Source organism: Procambarus clarkii, chromosome 22 (genome assembly GCF_040958095.1).
Source record: "Procambarus clarkii isolate CNS0578487 chromosome 22, FALCON_Pclarkii_2.0, whole genome shotgun sequence".
Taxonomy (NCBI): domain Eukaryota; kingdom Metazoa; phylum Arthropoda; class Malacostraca; order Decapoda; family Cambaridae; genus Procambarus; species Procambarus clarkii.
Genome location: NC_091171.1, coordinates 5,313,793 through 5,325,728, shown reverse-complemented (window position 1 = coordinate 5,325,728; position 11,936 = coordinate 5,313,793). Strand labels below are relative to the sequence as shown.

The following is an 11,936-nucleotide window of genomic DNA, read 5'->3' as shown; positions in this document are numbered from 1 at the left end:
TTTCTTCTATCCTCCATGGTTGTGAGATCCAGTTCCTTCAGCTTATCCTTATAAGTTAACACTCAAAGTTCTGGCATTAATCTAGCTGCAAACCTCTGCACCATTTCGATTTCAGATTTGTTTTATAAGTTTTGGGTTCCAGGCAGGTGCTGCACACTCCAGTACTTGTCTAACACAAGCTGTGTAGATTACTTTGAACACGTCCTGATTTAGGTTTTAAAACGATGTTCTAATGTTCGCCAGCGTCCCATATGCTGCTAATGGCACTCTGCCTGTGCAACCCGTCCTCTTAAAAATAACGTCACTTTTGGCTCGTATGCGCACTATGGCCAAATTTGGACGTAATTTGAAATGAAATCGACTCACAAAAGTGACGTTCTGTTCCGTTTTCTGTTTGAGTCGTCCGGCTTACTCGGCAAGCTTAGAAAAGGATTCTTTCCATTAACGTTTTTCATAACGTTTTGAAACGTTATGAGAATTTCCTGCCCACCTAACCTATCAGAGGACCCTTAACTTACTGTTGTTGAAAAAAAAAATCCAAAATTTATTTTCATTTTTTTCATGTTCAAATTACGTCCATATTCAGCCATACGGGTAAACGGCCAAAAGCGACGTTATTTTTAAGAGGACAGGTTTACTTTACCTCTGGTGTTAGTGATGGAATTATGTCCAATCCCAATTCTCTTTCTCTCTCTCTCTGATTCTTGCAGTTGCCTTTCATTAATGGTGTAGACACCTTCTGGTCTTCTTTCTCCCTTCCCCATCTTCATTACCTAACACATATTAGGATTGAACTCCAGCAACCATTTGTTTGTAAACCTCCTGGAGTTTGTTAAGGTCATTCTTTAACGTTCTGCAGTCCTCCTCTGTCTTTATATTCCTCATTATTTTGGCATCGTTCGCAAACATTGACATGTACGAGCTCACTCCCTCAGGGAGATAGATCATTAACATATATTAGAACAGAAGAGGTCCCAGGACCGATCCTTGGGGGACCCCACTTGTACATTCCTCTAGCTAGAGACCTCGCCTCTGTCTCTCTCTCTCTCTCTCTTCTGTCCTTCAGGTATTCCCTTACCCAGTTTAGTGATTTCCAAATTATCCCAACTTGCTTCTCCATCATGTACACTTATCATCATGAACCTTTCGTGAGGAACAGTGTGTCTTTTGACAGTCTAGGAAAATGCAGTCTACCAAACCTTCTTTTTTCCTGTCGTATTCTAGTAACCTTGTCGTCGAACTCGGTCAAGTTTGTCAGATATGACTTTACCTTTCTAAATCCCTGCTGTTGTTCTGTTACGATGCTCAGCCTCTCCAGATGCTCCACTATTCTCGACCTGATTACTCTCTAGCACCTTGCAAGGAGTACTTGTCAGTGACACTAGTCTGTAATTTAGTGCCTCCTGTCTGTTCCATTTCATGAATATTGAGACTACTTTTGCCTTTTTAAATAATTCTGGAAGAATTTCTGTTTCACGTGTTTTATTAAAAACCTCAGCTAGTGGGTGACATAGTAACTCTGCAGCCTCCTTCAGTAGCTATGGTGATATTAAGTATGGCCCAATTGATTTTGCTATATCCAATTGATTTTGCTATATCTAATTCCTTCAGGTGTTTTTTAACCTCTTCCACTGTGAACGCTATGTTATCCAGTGTTTCCTCTGGCCTTTCGTCAATCATCTCTGGTCTCCATATTGGATCCATTGTAAAGACCTCCTGGAATCTCTGTCATTCAGTTCCTCACACACCTCCCTGTCATTTTCCGTAAGACGTCAACCTTGCTTCTTTAGCCTTATCATATAGACTCTGAATGTTGTTTTTCCTCCTTATATGGCCATAAAGGTTTTGTTGGTCCTTAGTTTTTGCTGCTAATGTAATTTTCAAACTGCCTCAGCTTTCCTCCTGACTCTGGTGTAATCATTTCTGTCTCTAGTGCTTCTCTGTTTTCCTGTTGCCAGCTCTCTGTACTTTTTCCACGCTTTTTTTGTTCCTCTCCTTTGTTCTCTGCACTATCTATTAAACCAGGGTTTACTTTGCCTCTCTCGTCCACCACCTTCTTGAGTGGGATGAACAGTTCCGTTGCTTCTGCCCATTACTGAGCAATAACGTCAATCATCGCATGTGTCGTCTTCCCTTCCAGTTCCCTCTTCCACTGGACTTCACTCAGGAAATCTCTCACCTTCCTGTAGTCTCCGTGTCTGTAGTCTCTCACCTTCCTCAGTGTGTTCCTTGGTCTGTCCACTTCCTTTAGCTGCACTGTGTACTGCAGCACGACAATATAGTGGTCACTTGCCCCTCGGGGCATCTCATGCTCTATCTTCTCCACATCTGCCTCATTTTGGGCAAACACAAAGTCTATTGATGCTGGTGGGTCGTCTCCCCTTACTCCTGTTGGTTTTGTAATAAGTTGTTTTAGGAAGTGTTTATCCGCTGTGTCGACCAGTTTTACTCTCCATGTCTCGTCACCCTCGTGGGGGTGCTCACTTACCCAGTCTACTCCTCTGTGATTGAAATTCCCAAGTATTAGCATCCTGGCTCTTGCATCCCTTGACACCGTGGCTGATCTTGTATAGCCTGCAGGCAAGACTCATTACATTTTGTTATATTCTTCTCAGTCTTATGTTGTTTAGTGTGGGATTGTAAATCACCGCTGCCACTATCTTCATGTCCCCCAATGTTGGTATTCCCAGTACGCACTCCTGCTGACTAGATTCCTCTGACACTTTCTCTTCCTCAAAGCTTCAGTGTCGTTGTATCAGGAGAGCTCCAGTGTCGTTGTATCAGGAGAGCTCCAGTGTAGTTGTATCAGGAAAGCTCCAGTGTAGTTGTATCAGGAGAGCTCCAGTATCGTTGTATCAGGAGAGCTCCAGAGTAGTTGTATCAGGAGAGCTCCAGTGTAGTTGTATCAGGAGAGCTCCAGTGTCGTTGTATCAGGAGAGCTCCAGTGTCGTTGTATCAGGAGAGCTCCAGTGTCGTTGTATCAGGAGAGCTCCAGTGTCGTTGTATCAGGAGAGCTCCAGTGTCGTTGTATCAGGAGAGCTCCAGTGTAGTTGTATCAGGAGAGCTCCAGTGTAGTTGTATCAGGAGAGCTCCAGTGTCGTTGTATCAGGAGAGCTCCAGTGTAGTTGTATCAGGAGAGCTCCAGTGTCGTTGTATCAGGAGAGCTCCAGTGTAGTTGTATCAGGAGAGCTCCAGTGTAGTTGTATCAGGAGAGCTCCAGTGTAGTTGTATCAGGAGAGCTCCAGTGTAGTTGTATCAGGAGAGCTCCAGTGTCGTTGTATCAGGAGAGCTCCAGTGTAGTTGTATCAGGAGAGCTCCAGTGTAGTTGTATCAGGAAAGCTCCAGTGTAGTTGTATCAGGAGAGCTCCAGTATCGTATCAGGAGAGCTCCAGAGTAGTTGTATCAGGAGAGCTCCAGTGTCGTTGTATCAGGAGAGCTCCAGTGTCGTTGTATCAGGAGAGCTCCAGTGTCGTTGTATCAGGAGAGCTCCAGTGTCGTTGTATCAGGAGAGCTCCAGTGTCGTTGTATCAGGAGAGCTCCAGTGTAGTTGTATCAGGAGAGCTCCAGTGTAGTTGTATCAGGAGAGCTCCAGTGTAGTTGTATCAGGAGAGCTCCAGTGTAGTTGTATCAGGAGAGCTCCAGTGTCGTTGTATCAGGAGAGCTCCAGTGTAGTTGTATCAGGAGAGCTCCAGTGTAGTTGTATCAGGAGAGCTCCAGTGTAGTTGTATCAGGAGAGCTCCAGTGTAGTTGTATCAGGAGAGCTCCAGTGTAGTTGTATCAGGAGAGCTCCAGTGTAGTTGTATCAGGAGAGCTTCAGTGTAGTTGTATGAGGAGAGCTTCAGTGTCGTTGTATCAGGAGAGCTCCAGTGTCGTTGTATCAGGAGAGCTCCAGTGTAGTTGTATCAGGAGAGCTCCAGTGTCGTTGTATCAGGAGAGCTCCAGTGTCGTTGTATCAGGAGAGCTCCAGTGTAGTTGTATCAGGAGAGCTCCAGTGTCGTTGTATCAGGAGAGCTCCTGTGTAGTTGTATCAGGAGAGCTCCAGTGTAGTTGTATCAGGAGAGCTTCAGTGTCGTTGTATCAGGAGAGCTCCAGTGTAGTTGTATCAGGAGAGCTCCAGTGTAGTTGTATCAGGAAAGCTCCAGTGTAGTTGTATCAGGAGAGCTCCAGTGTCGTTGTATCAGGAGAGCTTCAGTGTAGTTGTATCAGGAGAGCTCCAGTGTAGTTGTATCAGGAGAGCTTCAGTGTAGTTGTATCAGGAGAGCTTCAGTGTCGTATCAGGAGAGCTCCTGTGTAGTTGTATCAGGAGAGCTCCTGTGTAGTTGTATCAGGAGAGCTTCAGTGTCGTTGTATCAGGAGAGCTTCAGTGTCGTTGTATCAGGAGAGCTCCAGTGTCGTTGTATCAGGAGAGCTCCAGTGTCGTTGTATCAGGAGAGCTCCAGTGTCGTTGTATCAGGAGAGCTCCTGTGTAGTTGTATCAGGAGAGCTTCAGTGTCGTTGTATCAGGAGAGCTCCAGTGTAGTTGAATCAGGAAAGCTTCAGTGTCGTTGTATCAGGAGAGCTCCAGTGTAGTTGTATCAGGAGAGCTCCAGTGTCGTTGTATCAGGAGAGCTCCAGTGTCGTTGTATCAGGAGAGCTCCAGTGTCGTTGTATCAGGAGAGCTCCTGTGTAGTTGTATCAGGAGAGCTCCAGTGTAGTTGTATCAGGAGAGCTCCAGTGTAGTTGTATCAGGAAAGCTCCAGTGTAGTTGTATCAGGAGAGCTCCAGTGTCGTTGTATCAGGAGAGCTTCAGTGTAGTTGTATCAGGAGAGCTCCAGTGTAGTTGTATCAGGAGAGCTTCAGTGTAGTTGTATCAGGAGAGCTTCAGTGTCGTATCAGGAGAGCTCCTGTGTAGTTGTATCAGGAGAGCTCCTGTGTAGTTGTATCAGGAGAGCTTCAGTGTCGTTGTATCAGGAGAGCTTCAGTGTCGTTGTATCAGGAGAGCTCCAGTGTCGTTGTATCAGGAGAGCTTCAGTGTCGTTGTATCAGGAGAGCTTCAGTGTCGTTGTATCAGGAGAGCTCCAGTGTCGTTGTATCAGGAGAGCTTCAGTGTCGTTGTATCAGGAGAGCTTCAGTGTCGTTGTATCAGGAGAGCTTCAGTGTCGTTGTATCAGGAGAGCTCCAGTGTCGTTGTATCAGGAGAGCTCCAGTGTCGTTGTATCAGGAGAGCTCCAGTGTCGTTGTATCAGGAGAGCTCCAGTGTCGTTGTATCAGGAGAGCTTCCAGTGTCGTTGTATCAGGAGAGCTTCAGTGTCGTTGTATCAGGAGAGCTCCAGTGTCGTTGTATCAGGAGAGCTCCAGTGTCGTATCAGGAGAGCTCCAGTGTAGTTGTATCAGGAGAGCTTCAGTGTAGTTGTATCAGGAGAGCTTCAGTGTAGTTGTATCAGGAGAGCTCCAGTGTAGTTGTATCAGGAGAGCTTCAGTGTAGTTGTATCAGGAGAGCTCCAGTGTCGTATCAGGGGAGCTCCAGTGTCGTCGTATCAGGAGAGCTCCTGTGTAGTTGTTTCAGGAGAGCTTCAGTGTCGTTGTATCAGGAGAGCTCCAGTGTAGTTGTATCAGGAGAGCTTCAGTGTCGTTGTATCAGGAGAGCTACACCACCTCCTCCCCACCTCACACTTTCTTTATTACATGAAATCCTTGTTGGAAGATTGTATTTCCTATAACACTCATCAGTTTCGTTTCTGTTATTGTATTATTGTTAGCATATTACAATATTACAGCATATATAATATTATTACAGCAAAAAGCAATTATTGTTATTGCAATAATATGCTGTTTGCTCTTCCATCATGCTTTCCTGTAACTCCACCCTTTATTTGTAATTCCATCTGCATTTGTGTACATGACCTTAATACTTCTCATTTCTTCTGGACTGCCCTTTATTCTCTCAGGGTGGATTCGTTCTATTTCCAACCCATCCTCCTCCTAGAGCGCTACATTTTGACTTACACTCTACCTAAAGCCAAAAATCGTCGTACTAGAAAATGGTAGCGTCTCACTCAATTGACATCCTGTCCTGTTTTCTGTTTTGGATCCTCTGGTAGGTTAGCATAGGGACATTAGTATGGCAGTTTCTTGATACTGGGAAAGCTTAGGAGGACGGGCAGCTGGTTCCTTGGCCAATTCTGAGGGTGGATAATGTCACTATCCCTATAGTTTCTTTTCACTACATTCTCATACTGGGAATATTTGTTGGTTTAGTCGGTACTGTCTGCTGTTGTGAATGGGCATCCCTGTAGGCCGGTTTGCCCCATTATTATGTCATATTGGGCTCGCTAATGCCTGACATTCCAGTGCACTGCTTTTATTATTATCTGCCAGGTTTGTGGTGATTTCTGGTCTCCTTCAGGCATTTTCTAGTTTTGCTTCTTTTATTTTCTTTGCTTTCTCTCGATCTTCCTGAGACATGTCTTGGGTAATGTACACGACATAGTAAGACCCTCAGTTCTTCAGTTTAAACTTTCCAGCCAGTAAATACCTCATTAGTGCATACTCTGAATGATTATTTTCAGTGGTCGATTTCTTCCTATTTGGAACTTACCAAGTATACAGTAATGTGTGTGTACTCACCTAGTTGTGCTTGCAGGGGGTTGAGCTTCGGCCTTTAGTCCCACCTCTCAACTGTCAATCAACTGGTGTACAGATTCCTGAGCCTACTGGGCTCTATCATATCTACATTTAAAACTGTGTATGGAGTCAGCCTCCACCACATCACTGACTAATGCATTCCATCTGTTAACTACTCTGACACACAAAAAAGTTCCTTCTAACGTCACTGTTGCTCATTTGGTTATTAAGTTTCCACCTGTATCCCCTTGTTCACATACCACCCGTGCTAAATAGTTTATCTTTATCTACCCTGTCAGTGCCTCTGAGATTGTTATAGGTTGTGTTCATGTCTCCTCTAACTCTTCTGTCTTCCAGTGTCGTGAGGTTCTGTTCCAGTAATCTTTCCTCGTAGTTCATACCCCTCAGATTGGGGACTAGCCTGGTGGCATATCTCTGAACCATTTTCTATTTCGTTTTGTGTTTGACTAGATATGAACTCCAGGCTGAAGCTGCATACTCCAGTATTGGTCTGACATATGAGGAATACAAGGTTCTGAATGATTCCTTACACAAGATTCTGAAGACAGTTCTTATGTTGGCCAGCCTTGTATATGCCGCTGGTGCAATCTTTTTGATGTGGGCTTCTGTGGTTTCGATGTGGGGACAGGTTCGGTGTGATATTAACCACCCCAGATCTTTCTCTCTATTTGATTCTTGAAGGATTTCACCTCCCAGATGGTACCTTGTGTTCAGCCTTCTGCTCCCTTCCCCTAATTTCATTACTTTACACTTACCTTAGGTAAACTTTAGTAGCCATTTTCTAGACCATTCCTCCAGTTTGCTGGATTCTTCTCATAATTTTTGCATCATCAGCAAACATTGAGAGGAATGAGTCTATACCCACTGGAAAATCGTTTACATATATCAGAAACACGATGGGTCCAAGTACAGAGCCCTGTGGGACTCCAGTGGTGACAGTGGGTGACAGTTCTCGCCACTCTGATATCTCCCCCTCACAGTTACTCACTGTTTCCTGTTGCTGAGATCCACTGGAGCTCCTTACCCTTATCCACTGGAGCTCCTTACCATTAATTCCTGTCTGTTTCTCCAACTTTTGTAACAGCCCCTTATGGGTACTGTGTCAAAGGCTTTCTAATAGTCTAAGAAAATACAGTCTGCCAAACCCTTCTCTTTCCTGCCTAATTTGTGTCGCCTGGTCACAGAATTCTATTATTCCCCGTGAAGCACGATTAACCATCTCTGAACCCATGCTGGTGGTGTCACAAAACTCCTTCTCTCCAAATGTTCTACATGGTATATGTAGAATGTATGTATACCTTGCATGGTATACAAGTTACGGAAACTTGCCTGTAGTTCATCTACATTATTTGCCTTCCAGCTGTCCGGTAAGTCTCTTGTTTCCAGTGACCTGTTACACACCATAGAGAGTGGCACACTTAGTGCTTCTGTACACTCTTTTGGTGTCCATTGTGAGAGTGTCAGGCCCAACAGCCTTTGTCACATTCAGCTCCAATAGATTTCTTTTGTCGTTATCACTGATAAGCTCATATTCCTTCAAGACTGCTTGGTTTACCGCCTCCTCTCTCAGTACAGGGACTTCTCCTAGCTCTATTATGAAGACCTCCTGGAGTCTCTTGTTGAGTTCTTCACACACACCTTCCCATTTTCTGGGCATCTGTCTTCTCCTTTTCTCAGTTTCATCACTTGTACCTGCACATCTGTTTCCCTCCTGATGTGGCTGTGGAGCAGCTTTGGTTGGGTCTTGGCTTTACTCGCGATGTCATTTTCATACTGTCTCTCTGCTTCCCTCCTTACTTTGAAGTACTCATTCCTGGCCCTCTGGTACCTCTCCCTGCTCTCTGGTGTTCTGTTATTTCTGTTGTTTCTCCATGTTGTTATACTCAGTTGCTTCGCTACCTTGCATTCCTGATTGAACCATGAATTCTTCTGTTGCTTTTCATTTGTCTTCTTTTGGGCTGGGATAAACTATTTTGCATCTTCCTGGCACTTCTGAGTGACATAATCCATCATATCCTGTACAGTCTTTTCACTAAATTTTGCTTCTCATGGTATTCCCATCAGGAAGTTACTCATCTCATCATAGTTACCTCTTCGGTAAACCATCCTTTCCTTTTCTGATCCAATTCTTGGATAGGTTATCGCTACCTCCACCAGATACTCAAATGTCGGTAAGCTTTGGAGACCTGGTCGAGGACCTGAGCCCTGAAATCATCTCTGGTCACTCATTCCCACGGGGGCTTCAAATTGGACATCCCTCATGTCTGAATCATTGAAAGTGAGTATCAGGTCGAGTCAAGCTGGTTCATCATTCCCTCTTATTCTTGTGGGTCCCTTGAAATATGGTGTGTGTGTGTGTGTGTGTGTGTGTGTGTGTGTGTGTGTGTGTGTGTGTGTGTGTGTGTGTGTGTTTTTGCTGCCAGGTGAACAAGGAAAATCAGGGTGAAAGAAATTCTGCCCATTTGTTTCTGCCTTCGCCGGGATCGATCCCTGGACCCTAGAACTACAAATCCCGAGCGCTGTCCACTCAGCCGTCAGGCGCTCCCAGGCACACACAGGTGTGTGTGTTATCTTGATATGATTTCGGGGCTTATGTCCCCGCGGCCCGGTCATCGACCAGGCCTCCACCCCCAGGAAGCAGCCCATGACAGCTCACTAACTCCCAGGTACCCATTTACTGCTAGGTAACAGGGGAATCAGGGTGAAAGAACCTCTGGCCATTGTTTCTCGCCGGCGCCCGGGATCGAACCCGGGACCACAGGATGACGCGTCCAGTGTTCAGTCCGCTCAGCCACCGGCTCCCTGGAGAGAGAGAGTGTTAGGGAGAAAACTCCTGTATAAAGCTAAGTGTTTCTCTCGCCTTGCTCAATACCTTCATATTGCTGTAAACCTCAGGACAGCGGAGCGCCAAGGAGTGAAGAGTCTGGTTTATGTGGTCGTAAGAACGCGCTTAAACGGTGCCACAGCCCGGCGCCGCCCGCTTAGTCGTTCGGCTATGCATGGAATCTCCCTGTTAAGGACCATCGCTCGCGCCGTATGGGCGAAAAACTCGTCCAGACAGCGACCGGATTCGTTTAAGTTGGAATAGATTCACTTAAGTTTGACTGGCTGTGTTTAAATGGATTTATCTGAGATTACGCTTCTACGGATTCGCTTTGAATGGGTTTTAAGGATTAATTAGATTCTTGGGCATCCATGTGATGTGTTTCCGCCTGAAGGAATGACTTACACCAGATAAAGAGATTCGTAATGTCTCAAAATTCTGTGTGAGTGACTCACTCATTAGAGTGAATGAGTGACTCACTGAACAGAGTGAGTGACTGACTCACTCAGGAGAGCGCGCTGACCCATCAGTTGTGCCGTTGCTAACTTTCAGGAAAATCTTGACGAGTCGCCGTGGTAGTGAGTCTTGTGTGTGACGGCCGGTCAACAGCACCCGGGACCTGCAGGGCTCGGGAGACCACCCACAATACAGCCAGGTGCTGTCTTGCCCATGCTGGGGTGGTTCTAGCCCATGCTGGGGTGGCTCTTGCCCATGCTGGGGTGGTTCTAGCCCATGCTGGGGTGGCTCTTGCCCATGCTGGGGTGGTTCTTGCCCATGCTGGGGGGCCCATGCTGGGGTGGTTCTAGCCCATGCTGGGGTGGCTCTTGCCCATGCTGGGGTGGTTCTAGCCCATGCTGGGGTGGCTCTTGCCCATGCTGGGGTGGTTCTAGCCCATGCTGGGGTGGTTCTTGCCCATGCTGGGGTGGTTCTAGCCCATGCTGGGGTGGCTCTTGCCCATGCTGGGGTTATCTTGAGGTTATCTTGAGATGATTTCGGGGCTTTTAAGTGTCCCCGCGGCCCGGTCCTCGACCAGGCCTCCACCCCCAGGAAGCAGCCCGTGACAGCTGACTAACACCCAGGTACCTATTTTACTGCTAGGTAACAGGGACATAGGGTGAAAGAAACTCTGCCCATTGTTTCTCGCCGGCGCCTGGGATCGAACCCAGGACCACAGGATCACAAGCCCAGCGTGCTGTCCGCTCGGCCGACCGGCACCCATCTAGTGCCGGGGTGGTTCTAGCCCATGCTGGGGTGGTTCTTGCCCATGCTGGGGTGGTTCTTGCCCATGCTGGGGTGGTTCTTGCCCCTGCTGGGGTGGTTCTTGCCCCTGCTGGGGTGGTTCTTGCCCATGCTGGGGTGGTTCTTGCCCATGCTTGGGTGGTTCTTGCCCCTGCTGGGGTGGTTCTTGCCCCTGCTGGGGTGTTCTTGCCCATGCTGGGGTGGTTCTTGCCCATGCTGGGTGGTTCTTGCCCCTGGGCTGGGGTGGTTCTGCCCTGCTGGGGTGGTTCTTGCCCATGCTGGGGTGGTTCTTGCCCATGCTGGGGTGGTTCTTGCCCATGCTAGGGTGGTTCTTGCCCATGCTGGGGTGGTTCTTGCCCATGCTGGGGTGGTTCTTGCCCCTGCTGGGGTGGTTCTTGCCCATGCTGGGGTGGTTCTTACCCCTGCTGGGGTGGTTCTTGCCCATGCTGGGGTGGTTCTTGCCCCTGCTGGGGTGGTTCTTGCCCATGCTTGGGTGGTTCTTGCCCATGCTTGGGTGGCTCTTGCCCATGCTGGGGTGGTTCTTGTCCATGCTGGGGTAGCTCTTGCCCATGCTGGGGTGGTTCTTGTCCATGCTGGGGTGGCTCTTGCCCATGCTGGGGTGGCTCTTGCCCATGCTGGGGTGGTTCTTGCCCATGCTGGGGTGGTTCTTGTCCATGCTGGGGTGGCTCTTGCCCATGCTGAGGTGGTTCTTGTCCATGCTGGGGTGGCTCTTGCCCATGCTGGGGTGGCTCTTGCCCATGCTGGGGTGGCTCTTGCCCATGCTGGGGTGGTTCTTGCCCATGCTGGGGTGGTTCTTGCCCATGCTGGGGTGGTTCTTGTCCATGCTGGGGTGGCTCTTGCCCATGCTGGGGTGGTTCTTGTCCATGCTGGGGTGGCTCTTGCCCATGCTGGGGTGGCTCTTGCCCATGCTGGGGTGGCTCTTGCCCATGCTGGGGTGGTTCTTGCCCATGCTGGGGTGGTTCTTGCTTAATAATGGGCCATGGGCGTTTTTTCCTAAGTTAATTAATGATTTTATGATAACAATAAACATGACATTTGCATACTTTTGGGGGGAACTATGAATATTTGTATTAGGAAAAACTAAAGATGTTTTGGAAACTCCCTAACTCCGGATCCTTTATTATATGCTAATGTGTCCGAAAAGTGTCATAGAATGATTATATCTGAAAGGTGTGTTTGTTTATTTACACTTGAAAATGTGTAAAATTCGTTGAAAAAAAATCTCCCT

General features: G+C 47.3%; 1 protein-coding gene across 1 annotated transcript; it reads right to left on the bottom strand.

Annotated features, from left to right (window-relative positions):
* Window positions 1-10,667: 10,667 nt before the first annotated feature.
* Window positions 10,668-11,657, bottom strand: LOC138367631 (basic salivary proline-rich protein 2-like). Its single transcript, XM_069329355.1, has one exon. The coding sequence runs from the start codon at window positions 11,655-11,657 to the stop codon at window positions 10,668-10,670; it is 990 nt and encodes a 329-aa protein (XP_069185456.1).
* Between the last annotated feature and the right edge of the window lie 279 nt (window positions 11,658-11,936).